The sequence below is a fragment of the Myiozetetes cayanensis genome, unplaced genomic scaffold (assembly GCF_022539395.1).
Source record: "Myiozetetes cayanensis isolate MyiCay16 unplaced genomic scaffold, myiCay2020 scf9, whole genome shotgun sequence".
NCBI classification, from domain to species: Eukaryota; Metazoa; Chordata; class Aves; order Passeriformes; family Tyrannidae; genus Myiozetetes; species Myiozetetes cayanensis.
The window spans coordinates 9,227,051-9,245,726 of NW_026088185.1; the positions used below are offsets into that span (position 1 = coordinate 9,227,051).

The window sequence follows — 18,676 nt, forward strand, 5'->3', positions numbered from 1 at the left end:
GCGCCCGGGACGGGGGGCCCGGGACGCGGCGGCGGGGCCGGGGCTGCTCTCGCTTTTCGGGCGGGGAGAGAAACGGGGTCGGCACGGGTCGGGGGGTGCCGCGGGAGACCCGGCCCAGCCGCAGGGAGCCCCTTGGAACCCGCTCTCCCACTTCGCGCCGGCTCCTTTTCTGCCGGGAGCGCGGCTCGGGAGCGTCGCGGCCCCGCCGAGCGCTCCCGGCGCGGCCACGTGGAGGCCCTGGGAGAGTGGAAGGTGCCGGCCCTCTCTTCCCGCTTGGCTCGGGGGCCGCGGGGAATCGCGGGCTCTGCGGGGAGGGATCTGCCCTGCGGGACCCGCGGGGAACGCTCGTAGTGCTTGGCTATATTTGGGGGCAGTAGGGTGGCTGTGGATAGTGAACGGGCCACGCGAGTAAACCTTGCTGGGCTCGGAGTTCCGAGTGCGCGTTAACAACTGGGGGAAAAACACTCGGGCTGTAACCTGCACATACCTTAAGGGTGAGAGATGTAGGGTCAGGAGGCTTTTGTGACTGACTGTAAGGGGACAGAAATGAGGGGCGAAAACAACTGATTTCCTGTTCTCAACCACTACAACTGCTTACGCTGCATCCTTTGGAAACATACACCTAACGCTGCAACTTTGGAATAAAATCACTCTTCAAAATCTTCACTTATCCTTGTCGTTTTTGGGGCCCTCTGTAGTAGCTCATGCCTGCTAGCTTCAGCTCTTTATCTGAGCAAGTTTCTGACCAGAGTTAGAAAAAACTCTGGTTTCTAACACTCTAAACAATGTATGTCTGTAAGTAGCAATCGTAATGGGGGTTTTTATTAAGATAGGATCTTGAAACACTAAGGGAATCTGTGATAACCTCAAGTCTGAGAAATGCACACTGGAAGGCCTCGTTAGTTTTCAGACGATCAGAAGCAATTGTCACCTGCTTAACAAAAGTAATGCCTGGTTCGTGCCAACTGGTATGTTCTTTTAACCCTTTGGGTAGTAGTGACTGATACAGTGACATAAAAATAGAAAACTATTTCTTTACAAAACAAGTGTCATATTTGGTTTTTAAAATTTGATTTTAACAGAATTACTTCCTTTACTTTAGAAGATGCCTTCCTTTAACTGCATGGGAGAAATAGGTTTTTGGTGTGGACTAATGCTATTCAACTCCAAGAATTAGACTTACTGGTTACTATTTAGGCTAATACTCTGGTCTGATAATGTAAGAAAATAACGCGAAAAAGGTCTGTGATTTCCAAGAACATTGACCAGTGTCTCTATAGACTTCACTAGCTAAATTTTTGTTCTGTAATAATGATTAGAATAGAATTGGTGATACTGTCCTGCAGCACTTCTGTTTTAAACTGCTTTCAACTTCAGCTTCTGAGAAAAAAAGCATGCAGCCATGCATTCTATTTCTAAAGGAGGGTAGGGCCTGTATGTGTGTATATGTATCTGTAGACTGAATTAATCATGTATGTTTGATGAGATTAATAGTGGCAGTTCCATATGGAGATTTGCCTTAGTGTCCACAGAGGGTGAATGTGGAGGGATCATATGCAATTGTCTATCTGGAATAGGCAACAGAAGAAGAGATTCTGGCTACATAAGAAAAATTCTCCGAAACAATGAGGTTTGTTTTAATTAATACTTGTGTAGGTCTTTGTGCTTTCCAGATTGGCTTAAATAAAAGCCGGGTACTAAGTTTGCAACATGTGTCCAGTCAATCCTAAAATGTGCAATTACAGCGAAGTTGTGGTTTAAAGTGTGCAAATATGTTTACAGGCTTTCTCTTAAAATTTGTTTTTCCCATTGAAAGAAATAATCTAATGAAATTGGATCATCAGGGTGAATCAGGCATGTTCCAGAAAGTTTATGTGAAAAAGCACAAATCGTGGTGCTGACCATTATCTACTACAGTGCTTAGAAATACTTCAGAATTGGTGATCTCAAACTAAGATTTATGTGATGTGACAATATTCGTTCCCTAGAGTTACATGTGAAAAGTCAGCAGGAGAATACTGAGTGCCTGTGGTACTTGGGCCTTGTGTGTTAGTAAACCGTTCCTTTTGAATGTTCAGCAGCACGCCTCGGTAAGATACTTTTCATGTAGTTTGACTTACATAAGCAACATAAATGAATGCACGTGAAAAAATTAATATATTCAACTTGGCATAGATGTCCTTTGTGGTCTTCACTAAGTCAGTCAAGCAACTGTAATTTAACTATTTCTATTCATAATACATTTTTTGCAATGGCCGATTCAAGTATGAAGAGACCTTTTAACTAGTGCCCAGTTCACATGAACTTCAAGCCTGTGTGTATATAGTCCCAAAGGAAGTATGTTTGGACTTGTTTGCTTTGGCTGTCCAGTTTGAATGTCGTTTGATCATGATTGTACCCATTATAAAGACTGCTATTCCTGTCTGTCACAGTTCTTACAGAAGTGGAAGTTTATTTTACTGTATGGGCACTTAATTGGTAATAAGGTAAATCAGTCTGGGTTGGTTTTGAAACATTTCTGTGTTTTCATCAGGTGGAATTACTGAGTTGAAATTACACAAGCTAATTAAAAGATAACCTCCATGAAAGTTTTTCTGTTAAGTTACAATTCAGTCCTTAACTGTGGCAAAACTCAGTGAAAAGATTGTGGCATCTGTACAAACTGTTGCACAGTATCAGGACGGACAGACTGAATGTGTCACCAGTGAAAATGATACCAGAAGGAGAAAACCTCATTCCATTTTCTTCACAGTGACTGTCAACTGTGGGAATGTTTGCTATTTCATAGTGTGTTATTTTACAACGTGGTTTCAGAATTGACAAATGAATGCATCTTGACTTTCTGTAATGCGTTTTAAAACATCAGTAAAAGTTTCAGAGAAGGAAGGCTTGGCGTGTGTGCTTATCACAGGACTGAGCTTTAGGCGCAGGACGAGTTCTATGAATACTGAGAATTTATGCCTTTTGGGAAGCAATTTCTGTTTTCCTAATATGAAGAAAATCAGTGTAACTTTTTTCTGTGGGAGTCAAACTTAATTTCTAGAGCAATTATTTAAAACAGTTTTATCATAGGAAAAGTATTCATCTTTGCGGGTGGGCTGCTGAAGTTATCTTAAATGAGAACTAGTAATTTTATCTTGCTGTTAAAGGCCTGAAGTAACAACACTTGATGTAGCAAGAATTTAGATTGTTCTTAGGTCATTCTTAAATTGCAACTGAGATAGTATTTGAAATACACCTAATAAAGTCAGGTAAGGAAATGTGTACCAATTAGGCTAAACTGATAAAAATATTTTTTTTTCTAATTTCAAAAACTGATTGAAATCCTGGAAATCATTTCCTGCCTACAGTGTAACCTCCTAAAGGAAGGAAAGGTGTACCCTGCATCAGACCACTTATTCATAGTATTTTATGTGCTGTTGAATCAGTACCATTTCTCCAGGGGCTTTTGATGTAATAAAAATCTGAGGAGTAAAGTTTTTTGAAGTCACTTCTGTTTTGTTACCTCTTGTCGTAATCCAAAGTCTGTACAGGTTTTAATACGCAGAAGGCTGGAAGGCAGCATGAAAGACGTGGAAGATGATTGTTTCCTGATGTCAGTTTCAAAAGCTTACAAGAAGAAGGGATGTTGGAATTATGTGTAGGGTGTTATACCCATACCTGGGGACATGGTTCATTTCACTGCAAATGTTCTTACCTTCTAGATACCACATTGTGCTGCCTCCTCTCCATTTCCTGGCTTTGTCCATTGCTGCAGAGGAGCAATGACTCAGCTGTTGTGTTTTTTCTCTCAGCTAGCGATGAACCAGAAGCTTCATTCTCTGGCTGTCACCTTTGCTGTAGCCTCATGAAGTTTGCTATAGAAACCTGCCCTGCCCCTCTTCTGTGTTGATAGTCACATCTCAGTATTAAGCAATGTATCATATATATTCAAAATGTGCAATATTAACTAGGAAGGAGTTACAGCTCTATAGTTTCTGGACTGTTAAGAGGTACAGAAAATTTTATTCTCTAAGCATTGGTGCTTAGGTGATAAAGAGACATGGTTTTGAAATCACTGATATTAGGTAGATAAAACAATTAGAATTGAGATAAAGTCTGTGTAATACTGGAAGTTGATGTATAACTATGATCATGTCTGAAAACCATTAATCAAAGTCCTGTGGTTAGTTAGGTAAGATAAAATTCATATGTGAGATAAAATGCTCTTCAGGTTAAGAATGTATGAAGTTTTATTCAACATTCCAGAATTTGCATACAATTGTATATATACTCAACAGAGGCTTTGTGCAGTGTTTCTGTATGTAGGTTGTAAATGCTTTAGAAATAGTTTCCAATCACAGTTCTTAGTAAAGACCACTATAATAAAACACGAATTCCAGACAAGTGCTGTCATACAGCTTGTATATAAAGATTGATATCTCAAGGCTACCTGACTTGCACCACATTCATAGACTGATCTGTAGAGTGATGATTATTAATGGACAAAAACAATACCTCAAATTCTGAAAGATAACTGTAAGTGATAAGTTATTTACAGCTGGTGATTTGATAACTGTAAATAGTTGCTCTTTTAACCAAGCTAACTGCATGATAATATCATGCAGCCAAGCTGAGATTGATGTAACAAAGGAAAAATCCATGTAATCTTCAAGGTAGTCTCTGAATAGACATTATTCAATGTGATTCTTGAGGTGGATTTTTTTTTTTTTTAGTAATACTTAACTCTTTATTAATATTGGTTTGCATTTTAAATAGGACTGAGTAGCACCATATCCTAGGATGACTGGTTCTAGGGTTTTTCATGGTAGTAGCCATGTGTCATTTGTACAACTGAAAGCTTGAGTTCAATTCACCTTGCAAAATAGCTGATAATGCCACAACTGAGTGTTTCTGTAAGGGGGAGTACTGAGTAGGGATGTATCTTAAGTCTTTGCCGCTGTAGGCACTGCTTCATTCATATTCATTCATACACAGCAGTCCAGAAAAGCTGCTTTACTGTCAAGTGGAATATTGTACTCGATATTTCACCTGATGGTTACATTACTTCTCAAGGCTCTGTGCAATTTCTGTAATCCATTCCTGCCAAGGAACACCTCTTTTCATCAGGGCTTCACTACCCTGATAAGTACTCTCATTCCATGAAATGCAAACAGTATCATTTAGGCCATATATATTGGCTAGTTCTGTTTTGCAGAATATAGAAGCATTTTTTTGTGCTGACCTGAACATCAGTCTGTAGGAGACAGTATCTCAGCCTGAAAGTACAATTTTAAATCGTACTAGCTTACATTAAAACAAGAAATGCTACTTTGCTGCAGTCCAGATAATGTGGCAGCCTTGCATTAGTGCATTTTGATGCTAAAAATAAAATATTTGTTTATTTGAAGTCTGATATGATAGGTAAACAGGACTGTTAGTCATTCCTGTTCTGAAATGTTTTTTTGAGGCCATTGTCTAGCAGAGGCATTGTGTTACATTAGCAGTGTCCACTTGCTCTCAGGCCATATATTCAGTAAACACACAGTAGTTGCAGCAGGATGTATATACAATATTTATCTTTTCATTGTAGTATGCCCAGAGCTAATTATTTTTTCACAGAGTTACTGTCTTTGTACTCCAGATAAGAGTTTTGTAAAGTGTGTGGTCTAAATTTATGCATCTGGATTTCACAGAATATTCTGAGTTGGAAGGTACCCACGAGGATCACGGAGTCCAGCTCTTAAGCCCATGTGGGGATCAAACACACAACTTGCTGGTATCAGCACCGTGCTCTGACCGAGCTAATCTCTGACCAGCTCAGCCAATCTCAGGGTATCTGCTCTTGCAGACTGAGGTGCAGAGTCGGAGAAGTTCATTTTTAGTGGCTCTAGGCAAAAATTCTTATGCTGGTTTTTCCTAACTGCATATTTTCAGCAGTAGGGAGAGGTATGTGAGGAGTTTGTATGACTTAAAAGAACAGATTAAGATGAGAAGCTTTAATAAGAATGCAGCAACTATGGCAAATTATTATTCTGTTTCCTCCATATCAAACTTTGTGGTTCAAGTGAATTGCAGTAAACAGTTGTGCTAGCTGATGTAAAATACTTTCACTGTCTTTGAAGACCATACTTTGTCTTGTATTCCCCAGAGAAAATGCTGTTTCATCAGTGCTGAGTGTCTGCATTTGTCTAATGAAAGACTGTATTGTGGTACATTTAGGCTTTGGCACATCGGAACACCTCTCAGTTTGCCGTATAGTTTAAGCCAACTACCCCTTAAAAATGTATAGATTTAATATTTTAATTTGGGGGGGGGAGGGGTGTTGCTGTGTTTTTTGTTTTGTTAATTAGACTACGGACAAATCAAAATAGTGTTTTGGAGTAAGGCAGCATATTGCTCTTGTATTCTTAAAATAATAATAAAATTGAAAAAGGCAAATTGTCACTTATTTGTGGAAAATTCTGAGAGTTTCTGAAAATAAATTCATTTACTGAAATTTTCTCTCATTGTAGCTTAATTGTTAACAATAAATTTAGAATGTGGACATGAAAGGCAAGGGATTAATTGCATTTTATAAACAAAATATTCTCAAAGTGAAACATTGAGAGGAGTACGTTGTTCTTCAACTAAAAGGAATGTATTTTAACAATGAAAAGAACCACTTTTTTTGCTGAATTTTTGCCCATATTTTATCAAATATGTCATACAGTAGTACAAAGCAGTGACTGAATAACAGTGAAATACCAAAGTGATACCTCATGTGCTCTGCAGGTTTTTATTCTGTATGTGCAGTGGTGGTTTGCTTCAGTTTTTCTTTTGGCAATAAGCAAAGCAAGATCCTTAATATTTCTGCCTCACGTATTACCAGTAATATACTTTTTAAACATTACATTTACATTATAAAAGTACATGTAGTGTAATCAGAAATTTATAAACTTAACTTATCAAGTTGGACTTTTTTTTTTTAATTTTTTTTTTATTTATTTATTGTGCTTTCCTTTGAGGACACAATTATGTTGGTCAAAGATTGGCTATATTGTCAGCCTTGCCAAATTTCTGGGGAAAAAGGCATTTCAACCTTTATTATTCTGGGATCAGGTTATGAGGTTTCCCCCTATATTGAGAACATCTCTGATCAGGGATTTGTGTATAATATTCCTAGGTGTATAATTACCTAGGTATGGTAATATTGCTAGCCGTTGAAGTATTGTCAGTATTTACTGAAGTATTTCAACTCCTTAACTTGACAGTGAGGTGTCCTGCTAAATGACAGTATGTTATTCCAGTGATCTAGAACTAACAAAAGTAAGGCCTCTGACTTTTTTTAGCAGCACACAAATGTTTAGGTCTCTTCAGCTGTGATTAACTAGAATCAAAACTTTGTGTGTTCTCAGGATTAAACTCTCACACTGTTTAATGATAGTTTAAACTGAGCTATTTTTTATGTTAAAACAAGTTTGGAGGTGTAGATGGACTGTATCTGTCTTGATTCTTAACTGGTACTTCCAGTAGTTTTTAATTTTGCTGATGTGATCACTTTGATTTCTGTCAGTTTATCCTGATGGTTTAAGCCATCTTCTACCACAGGTCTGCTTTGTAGTCTGTTAATTATTTAAAAACCGTAATTTGAAATACAGTAGTTTTAATTGGCTTCACTTTGTAGAAAAGATATGCAGCCCTGTTCACATGATGCATTTCCTTTGGATAGTTGTAATAGGATCGCAGTTATGTATTTTGTAATCTGGCTGTGTGATGTTCAGCAGACTGGAAGGGACTGAGTTACTTGAAATTACAGTAGCAAAAGGAGAGAGAAGGAGGGAGGATAATTTTAACAGAAAATGTTGACTCCTCTATCCGTGGAATAATAAAGCATTTGTTACACAATCTCATGTTTACATTCTGTGATTCTTAAATATTTTTGAAGTTGAACCCATAAAAGAATAACTATTGACCCTTTGATTTTAGAGGCAGTTTTCATTTTGTTTCAGCTGTGAGTGGCAAAGAGCATAAACACCTTTCTCTGAGAAATTTGGTAACCCGTAATTTCAGTGGTAGGCTGCCAAACCATTTCTGTTCATCAAAAAGAGAACAACTACCAGTATTTTGCCATTGGGGAATGTGCCTTTTGCATAGTCAGAATAGTCTTGTTCTTCCAAATTACTGGATTTATTTTGAGATACACTTACTGATCGTTTGTATTAAACGTTAGAGACAGCAAGTAGCTTTTTCAATTGTTTTTTTAAACTGTTTCTTGTATCATAGTATGGCAGTAGAAACTATTTCAAATTTTAATTCTAGAAAAATCAGAAGTTGGTTCATTTGCATATTAATAAAGTGGACAAGTTTCATATAATTAGGAGGATCTGTTGAGGTAGTAGGTTCCTGATAAAAAGTGTTCTTTCTTTACAGAAACAGGTTATGGACATTACAGACTCTGGAGAACTAATAGGATCATGTAAAATGAAGAAAGCCCCAATAGTAACAATAATCAATGAAGATGAAAGATGTCAATGATCCAAGGAGTGACACAGGAAACATTAATGGCCCAGTGATCCCACTGAGAAGGGTGGTGACTACACTAATACTGAACCAAACCAACAGTTAGTCCAGAAAAATCATTGTAATTAAAATTATAATGAAAGGAAGTAAATTACACTCAAGAAAAATTATAAAGGAGCCATCCATATTTCAGGAGAGGTACTAGAGGAAGTATTAGAGTTACTGCAAAAGCCAGGAACTGATACGATGCTAGACACTGTAGTGTAGGTTAGATAGATCTCATTGCAGTGTAGTTTTAGAAACACTACGAACACAGCCCCACTTCCCACTGTCCTTGTTTTTTTAAAGTGAGAGAAGCCATCGGCTTAATAGACATGCAGCATTCCTTTTTGGATCATAGCTGTGATAGAAGGGTTCTTATAATAGTGTAGGTATTAAGCACACATCAAAGACATGCCTTTTAACATACCACAGGTATTATATCATAATGCAAGGATGAAACGGTTATAGTGGTTTAAGTTATAGTAAGAATAAGAATTCTGCAACTGGTTTTAACAGCTTATTGGAAACATTGTTATGTTCTGTTTTGAAGGGAAAGCTTTCAGTAGGAAATACGTCCAGTGCTGCTTTTTCATTGTTAATTGAGTACATTTTGAGGTGGCCAGTTGTTTTATTTGGGCTAGGTCAAAATATTCTGTTAGACTGCACATCAGTAACTGGTGTTCCCACCTAAAGCAAGGTGGCTTTTTTTTGTGGGGGCTGTGGTGTTTGTGCAGCTGCACAGTGAACCAGATAGGAAAAGTAATCTGTCTTGAAAATAATCATCTTTTCTTTTTCTAGGCTATTTTTCAGCACAATCTAGTTGTACAGCTGCACAGTGAACCGATCAGCAAACAAATGCGCTGGTATACAAAAATGAGTTTTGTGGGAAAGGGAATGAAATAGTGAAGCAGTGGGGGAGGGCAGAACTGCTGATTTAAGTGCAACACTGTCTTAAAATATTCTTTGAACATCAGTCTTAGTTCTAACCAAAACATTTGCTTACTTTCAGTAGAAAAATTATTAATATTAAAATGCAGATGTAACTGGATTGTCTTTCAAGTATTTCATCCTTATAAGCTCTGGTTGATATCTTAACAGGACCTAATTGAACAGTAGAATATTGGCACAAAAGCAAGCTAGCTCTGTTATAGATTTTGTGCATTAATAGCTGTTTTATGGACTACATACAGTTTCTGTATGAAACACTGAAAATTAATTCATGGCAAGAAGAACTAATACAGAGCTTCCAACTACTGTGAAGTTTTTATATTCTTGTGAGCTCTGAGAAAGAGCCTGTTCTGAGCAATTTCTTACAAATAACTAACTGTCCCTTTGAAGAAGGCTGTCCATTTTTTTTTTATCCATTCCAAATAACGTAAATGCCCCTTTCTGGATAACTGAGCTGGTAGATTGCTATTGTATTGGTTCAGGATCTTTTTCTAGTATGCTTTTGACTTAGCATTTCAAATACTTCACAGCTGAGATTTTTAAAAAGTTTTCATGGTGTGTTCAGTTATGCATAAATGCTTTCTGTACTATTTAAGTCTTATCTGGCATTAACTTAGCAAATAGGGCTTGGATCAATTAGTTAAAAGTCTGTTCTTGCAAAGTGCCCCTCCTACTGGGCTGTAGGTTTTCAAATGAATGAGTTTTACTTAAACCCACAAACCTGTTTCACTGAAATTGAAGAGAGAAGAAAATACAGGAGATGGGTGAGAACTAAAGTTAGAAATGGTTAATTTTAACTTTTTAAATCTGTAGCATTTTTCCCCATTTGTATATGCAGAAGGTAATGGCAGTTTAAGACTGATAAAACAAAAAGAGGGTTTTTTTTAATTAAAATGTTGTTGTGGCTTTCTTAAAATGTCTTTCAGTAACAACAATGTATGAATTTCATATTAGTTTTTTAAAATAATTTATCTTTAAAATGTGTGCTGGATTAATAGGACTTTGTATTCTAGTATTTGTTAAAAATGTGAAATTTAGGAAATAAAGAGTAGGTTCTTTTGGGTTTTCAGATTCCAGGCTTTTTTTTGAACCAAATACTAGCTTGGGATGGGGTGGGGTGAAGGGGACTGCAGACTTTTCTCCCTCATGTACATACCAGTGAATACCTGCAATATAAAAAGGCATTAAAATTTTAAAGAATTGTAAGAAAAACTATCTTTATGCAGTCAGAAATTTTATTTCAAGAAGTATTTGTCTTTTTAAAAAACTGGTATTTCTCATAGAGCTTTTACTCTGAGCAGTTCTTAATAGAAATGAGTTACACAAGTGCTTAACTTCTCGGTGCTGAACAGAGAGAATGTCTTAGTTTGGTAAGAATATTACTTTGTCTTTATTTTTAACACCTTTTGTCCTTCTGGATTCTCTCTCACCTTAGCTGAAGCATGTGTTTGGTGTGGAGCTTCTAGTTACCCATGAAATATTGCTAAGTTAATTTACTTATAGTGGGCATTCAAGATGAGTAAAGGAGTCAAAGATGTTTTTAAAGATGGGCAGTATGTTCTTCAGAGAAAACAAGGAAACAAAGTCAAAAACACGGAAAAGAAACTGAAATAACTTGGGAAGGAGCGTGGGAAGGGCAGAAATCAGTGCATTTCTGTTACAAATATTTCAGGTTATTAAAATTGTTGGGAGCAGACAAGAAAACAGGTTGGGGGAAGAAAGTTGGGCACTTAAAATGTTCTAGTCAGCAATGTTGTACACTAACAAAAATGCTGTAGTACGTGGGTTGCAAGCACTAAAATGATAGATGTGGCTTTCAGTTCAGTTTGCATTTTATATGACCACGTAATTTGAATCCAAGTTTGTTGTTTTAAGTAAAGCCTAACTCTTGAACTAGTTTTCTAGTTTCAGTGAAGCAGTTGCTGATAAATAAACAAAAATTTCACCCAAGATCACGTTTATGTTCCAAGCTCCAAGTCATAAATCAAGTACTATATAAAGAAGAACAGTTGAAATAGTAAGCACTGTGGGTAAGTTTCAGGAATCCAAGGGAAAATGAATCAAAAAGGCTTTAAAAAATACTAAACCGAAACCCAACTATCATCATAGGTATCTTTAATTACTAGATTAAACACCGTAGGCAGACAGTGGTTTAGCATAGAGATATGGTGAGTTTTCCATGCAGAGAAGGTAACTCTTTGCTTATGTGCTGTTCAGGTTCTGTGACCTCAAGCCTCTGATACAAAAGTCTTGTGTGTGGCTGTGCAGTCATGCTGCACTGAGTGTGAGTGATCTGCTTGCCCTCCTGAACGGGGAGGGGGTGCACTGGGCAGCACTGTGAGCCATTTCTGAAATGCCTGCTGGTGGGGCACACTGCTCATCTTTTCCACATGTGCACGTTGTTCTGACTTTGGAGCTTGGGTTAGCGTGGGGTTGTCTCTCTGCCTGAAGGACTCTTGCTGTTCTCGAGCCCAGCTCAGGAGACTGTAGCAGGTGCTGTTACTTCCAGCCCTGCCCTTTACAGTGCTGTAGTTTCTTACCAACATCCAGGAGGTATTTTCCCTCATATCTCTCCTGTGTTGGGTGCCCGCCCATCAAGGAGCTGTGGAGGGAAGAAGGGGAGGCAGCAGGGAATCAAACGAGTGAACAGAATTAGGCAAAGGTGACAGCAGTAATAGGCAGAATCTTTTTCAGCTTTGGTGTGGCCTTGTCCTCAGGCTGCCCTTCCATATTCTCTTGAAAGGAATTGAGGGTCTTAATGTTCCCATGTTCAGATCAGCTAAACAGAATTTTGTGCCACTGAAATGTATAGAATTTGGACTTCAGCTTTCCAGTATTTTACACGTACAAGCACTGCCTGAGAGGTTAAATATGACAGCAGTTTGTAATTGCTTAGAGAATAATGAAGCTTATTAAAAAAGAAACAAATAAATAATCAGCTCTTTATTGTTGTTCTTTTTGAGACTTTTTATTACGGGTACATTTATTTTTTTAAGCATCTTTGTTCTGTAACAAGAATTGCCATAGAAGATACAACATATTATATAATAGAAACTCAAAAATATTGTGCTAGGGTTATTACTATTTTAATTGAAAATAGTGAGACAAGTACTTGAATTTGAAATTGGTCTGATAATGCTCAGCTCTTGTATCCTAGCAATGAATGATGATCATAGGTTACAAACTATTTTAACCATTAGGGCATGGAGAAAAGGTACCATTCAAAGCTAAACACCACAATTAGGGATGCATGACTAAAGTTTCCAAGTAATGTATTAGTAGTATTGTATGAGACAGTCACATGAAAAAGATCATGAGGTTGTGTGAAAAGGATTATGATCATGCTTTAGTCATGAATTTCCTGATAGAGATATTTTAGCCTGGATCGTGCTTGTTCTGGTTATATTACCAGTATGTAGCAAAGGAGGAGAAAAGCTGTCTTACCTACAAAAAACAGTACCCTTTGAGTAACTTGAGTTTTACCTAACCTTGCCATGCTCTTTTCTGTACTGAGAAACTGAAGTAAAAAAGCTTCTTGAATGGTTGGCTGGAGCATTACAGTGAACAGCAAGTACTTACCTGTTGCTGCCATCTCCTGTGCAAGCACATAGAAGTTTTCCTTTCTCCCAGGGCTTTCGTTCATCTTGCGTGTGCCTTAACTGCTTATTCCAGATCCTGAACCTACTCTTCACATTATGTAGCATTCAACATGGTAAATCCTCAGTTGATGAAAATCAGCGTATTCCTAAAGAAATGTGGAGCTCTCTTGAGTCACACTCCTGATTACTGCCAGAAAGTTTCTGCTTCCTGGCATGCTGTGAGTCAGGGTCCAGGTTCTCAGCATAAGAAAAAGCAGATGTCCTTTATTTAAAAGTGTTTCCAGGCAGTCATACAGTCTGAGGGCTGACCCACTCCAGTGACTCTTGGATAAAGATTTGCAACCTGTTTCATTCTACTCCACCAGTACCAGCATTTACCTGTTTCCTTAGAGGAAAACGGAAAAAGCTTCTGAAAGATTTTTGAGATACTTTTGATGTTTTTTTTTTACTAATCCTGTGATGTATTTATAAGAACATTAGGGATGCCTTCAACAGAGCCTGTGAGTGAAAAAGACTTTATGAAAATAATATCCCAGTAAATTTCAGGGATGAACTTATCATGATAAACTACTTGAGAAAGTTTGTTACAGCCCTTAAATCAGTAACTGGAATTGAGTTGGAGGAAAACTTATAGTCATTACAGACTGATGATTGAACAGTTGTTTATAAAAATGAGCCAGTAATGTACAATGGTTAGCCATTGACCTATCTGATGTCCCTAGAACCAATTTTGATGCAGATGCCTCCATTTGACAGATATTCTTCTAGTCTTACATTTTTAAGTGGGATAGTATTGCAAAACACAGTTCTGCCTTTTCTTAATTTCATAGGGATTTGAAACTCCAGTGAAAAGTGAATTTTCATATTTTGTATTTGTAGAAGTTTACAGGAGAAAGATTTTTCCCCCAGTCTTCTGTGTTGATTCATTTATTTGCTATATTAGAACGTATCCCCTTCCTGGTTATTTTGATTCTTTTTCTCTTCCTACCTGTTGCAAGTATAGGAGCTTCCAACAGGTTTTGTGTGTCTGTGTCTATGTGTAATAATGTGGTTGCCAGTAATTATGCACAAATCAACAAACTGGTATTTTAGGAAATTAGGATGGACTTTAAATGTTTGTGGTTTGCTGCAAATCACTTTCCTGACCAATTTCATGAAGCACATTTTAGTTAGCGGGGGGCTTGGGAAGGACAACTGAATTTACTGTGTCTTGTCTGAAAGTCAGTGTCATTTTAGGATGTGTTCACCAGATTAGTTGTGTCTTTGTGAATGGAGGGTCAGTGCCAGCTCTAGTCAAGATGCACTTAAGGAACTAAAACTGCTGTCAATGTTAAAAGACTAAAGCATGCTTGCCCTGTTTCCTGTTTTCTTACACCCTTGCATTTGCTGCAAGGTAAATGCTCTTTGATTTTAAAGGTTATTCTCTATCCAAAATAAGTCTCTAGAAAATAGAAGTCATAAAGTACAGTTCTTGACTTATATTTAGTTTTCTAATTTGATAACATTTTTTACATGCACTTGGATTTTTTTCTTAAGTTTCATTCATAGTAATTATTCCAATGCTATATATATATATATATGCTACTAGATGTAAACAAGACAGCTGTCGTATTTTGTAAAATAATGAATTGTTTTCAACTCTAAACACAACATACACTATTGCAGTGTCTTCTTCATAATGTAATGTTGAATATTAAGTTTCTTACATGTAATACTAAATTGAAAACTACATTTTCTAGGTGATATAGTTTCTAAAAACCAGTATTAGTTACTTTAAGCTGGACAGTGTCAGAATTAACAGTTATTTTTGAGTTGCATAAGAAGTTGTTTTCCATATAACCTTACTTTTAAATGAATGTCCACATAGATCTTTCAAGTAAATAAACCTATGTAAGTGAAAAGTGCTAAAAATATGAAAATTTAAGCAATACACGAAAGTTGGTTAATGACAACTTATTTTGGAATTGGTAATGGCTGATTTCAAAAAAGGGAACTGTGCAGTGTGTGTGTTTAGTGGGGGTACTTTAGCAGCACAAAAGAGAACAAATGATGCATGGGATTTCAACTGTCTTATCTGCCTGTCACCCCCATGATGCAAGAAAATACAGTACTGTTATTTTAAAATAATTTTTATTCTTTTATAAGTTGGGGTTTGAAAATATTTTCAATATTATAGGTTATCATAAGCATAGATGCCTCTGAAAATATGCACAAAAGTGTTATGACTAACTGTAAATGCTGTAAATCTTGTAATCACCTCCTGCAAATATTATATGTAAAACAGCATCTCTAAAATACACAGAATCTATCTGACTGTTGGGTAAGAAAAGTACACTAACACAATTTTGGCAGTAAAAGTACTGCAATTGTTATTCTTTTAATGCCAATATATAAAAAACTTTGTGAACCATTCAGTTGGCATAAATGAGTACCAGATTGATACGTAGTACAAGTGTTGAGATTGCTTTTACACCTAAGTGCTTCCCCTTGTGTTTCTTGTAGGAAACAGAGATGAAGGTACACATGCACACAAAATTTTGCATCATTTGTTTGCTGACATTTATCTTTCATCAGTGCAATCATTGCCATGGAGATGGACATAACAATGGTCCTAAAAAGGATCGTGGACACTACCATAACGACTATCAGATCTCAAATGAATCGTACTTCCAGAGTGGAGGAACAGAATCTATGCCGAGTAAATTTTCAACGTTGGAAGCTGAAAATGAGCAAAAATACTACATTGAAAAGATTTTTGATCGTTATGGTGAAAATGGAAGATTATCTTTTTTTGGCCTGGAAAAACTGTTAATAAGCCTTGGTTTAGGAGAGGTAAAAGTAGTGATGATAAATCATGATGATATTGGCCATGATCATGTTTCTCACTTATATGCTTTAGAAGTACAGGAAGGAAAACATTTTCACTCTCATAACCATCCTCACAGCCACTCAGATTCAGAAAACCAAACCATGATTGGTATGTCTGCAAAGAGAAGTCATAAATGTGATGCTGAGAGAGACACAGTGGTGCCATCAGTAAAAGATGATGGCAAACATGTTCATGACCAAAGTCGCCGTCACCACCACCACCACTCTCGTCCACATCGCCATGACCATAATGGCACCCATCACTCCCGTAATGATTCAGTTAGTCATCGTGAGCATGGGGAACAGAACCATGAACCTTCAACAGAGACAAACGCAACTCAGGATCAGCCAGAAAGAAAACAACGGAAACAGAAAAAGAAGCAGAAGAAGATCAGCGAGACTTCGGGAGATGCTACGTGGGATTATGCCCCAGATCGTGATCCCGGTGATCAGTATGAGCACAATCGTGTCCATAAACATGATCACGTACATGATGCATCTCACTTGCATGTGCACCATCACGACCACAGCAGTGATCGTTCTAGTAGTCATGGACATCAAGATGCCAGCTTAGGTAATGACGATGGGCACCGAAATACCAGCAAGCGAGAGGCACCTCACAAGCAGATCAGTGTAAGAAAACGTGCCCTTTTATCAACGCGTGGTCACAAGGATCGGGAAGAGGTGAGTGTGAAGTGGGGAGCTGGTAAGTTGAGTTGTGCTGGTTTTACATTTTGTTGTATGTAATGTAATGTTACGTAGTAACTGAAGGTGCATACCCACAAATAACAGAGAAGCGTGTTTGTGACCATGGTATAATACAGATCGCAGAATGAAAATGCTAGAGGTCACTGCCACAGTTTTGAGTTTACTTCATGAGTTTTCATTTCTATCTGCCCATCACCTGTGTTTTCTCAGAGATCTATCTTCTTGCCTATTTTTATCTGTATTGAAGTTGGTCCTTTAAAGCTTTTTGAGATATGCTGCTTACAGGTGAGGTTTTCTCCCTTCCTAGTATTGATGAATACTGCCATGACACACACTGGTTTTGGACTTATTTCTGAATCTGAGATCATTAACATTGTTGAAAGCTGCACAGACACTCTTTCCTAAAAGAAATGTTTGCATCTTCTCATAATGCTTCTAATGTGTTTGTCCTGAGAGATTATGAAGCAACTGTAGATGTAGCTTCTGTAGCACTGTGCTCAGTGTAAGATCTTCTGTTTCTTCCTTCAGCATCCATTATTTCTGCCAGCACCATAAATAGCCCCTTACTACAGAGGCAGGATATTCTGACAGCATAAATTTAAACTAGAAGTCAGGATAAGGAAGAATGGAGTGAATGCTAAGTTTGAGGTTTTAAACTGAATTAAAAAGTAAAACTCTAAACACAGAAGATTGGTAGATAAACAGAAGTGTTAGTAAACCTATTTTGGATTTACATTCTCCCACTCCTTACCTGTTGCTCTTTCTTCATTACTTTTACTGTATAATGATAAAGAATATGGTAACTCATTTTCATTAATATTTATCAAAAATTACTTAGATGTTGGGAGACTTGAATTTGTAGTCCAGATATTTTTACTGTTTCTTTCCACTCATAAACCACTTAGGTCAGCTTAAAACACATCATAGCACTGGTGGTATATTTGGGCCGAAGTTTCTGCTGTCTGTTTTGTGTTCTCAAATAATATGCTAAATTCTCCATGACTGTATCTTTTAATAAGATAGTTGCTTTTATATTTAATTTGTTTGTACAATTTGCTTGCAGTGCTTAAATGCTACCCAGCTGCTACGATATTATGGTCTGGAAACCAGCTCTCTAATATCTCCTGAATTGTTCGTGTACATATGTCCTGCTTTGCTATACCAGATTGAGAGAAGGCTTTGTATTGCACATTATGATGAGTTTGAAGACATTATGAAAAGTAAAAATGCGTCAATTGAGAATAAAGATAAAACAGGTGCATCAGGTAGGTGTGTTAACATCTAAAACTTTCTAAATCATTTTGCAATTTAAATGTCAAACTTCAAAGTTTGACATGTCATACAGTTTATTCCAAGCATCATTGCTTGGAATGGTTGAAATTTAACATACTAGAAGAAATTTGAGTCAACGTCATCCTTTAAGTCAGGAGACATAGCATTCTTTTAGGTGGTATAACAGGTTCTTCAGGGTAACCATGGATCAAGGAGGTATGTTTCATTCACTATTATTTTCACTATTATATGTTTGCTTCTTTTTATTTCTTTTTTTTTTTTTGGGCCTAACATTGAGGCCTAACATCTTACCATTGGGCCTAGGCATTTTGCCAAAGTTCAAAGCTAAAAATGTTTTTACTACTGTTAAAGCAGCTACTTTAGGGGCAGAATTCGTTATGATTTCATAACTGAATGTACTTTTAAAATACATATTCAGGACTACTGTCTTTTATAAATGATAATGGAACTGTTGATGTTTAGTAGCAGTGAAATATTAAAAACCAAAAAAATTGCGTGCAGTGTCTGTATTTTGAAAATAAAAGTATTGTCGTGAGTATTGATTAGTACATAGGTGCTTATTAGCATCACTAGAAATAAAGCTTGAAATAACTACATTCTCATAGATGTTGAAAACTGTTGGAAAGTATGCATTGTTCTTTCTTAACGATTCTGGAGTCATTAAAATAGTTAACTTCTTATGCATACATCTGCTATAGAGGCACATCTGCTGTCTTGTTAACTGTTCAAAGATTGCT

General features: G+C 37.1%; 1 protein-coding gene across 5 annotated transcripts in view; it reads left to right on the top strand.

Annotated features, from left to right (window-relative positions):
* The window catches only part of SLC39A10 (solute carrier family 39 member 10), a 47,335-nt gene that overhangs the window by 9,641 nt on the left and 19,018 nt on the right, over positions 1-18,676 (top strand). For 3 of the 5 annotated variants that reach the window (XM_050339793.1, XM_050339792.1, XM_050339790.1), the window contains exons 2-3: positions 15,573-16,622; positions 17,710-17,911. In XM_050339793.1, the coding sequence (XP_050195750.1) occupies positions 15,582-16,622; positions 17,710-17,911 (1,243 nt within the window). In that variant the 5' untranslated portion in view covers positions 15,573-15,581. Of the gene's footprint in view, positions 1-48; positions 969-995; positions 1,631-15,572; positions 16,623-17,709; positions 17,912-18,676 lie in introns of those variants that run through there. The other 2 variants (XM_050339789.1, XM_050339788.1) reach the window with 2 other exon arrangements.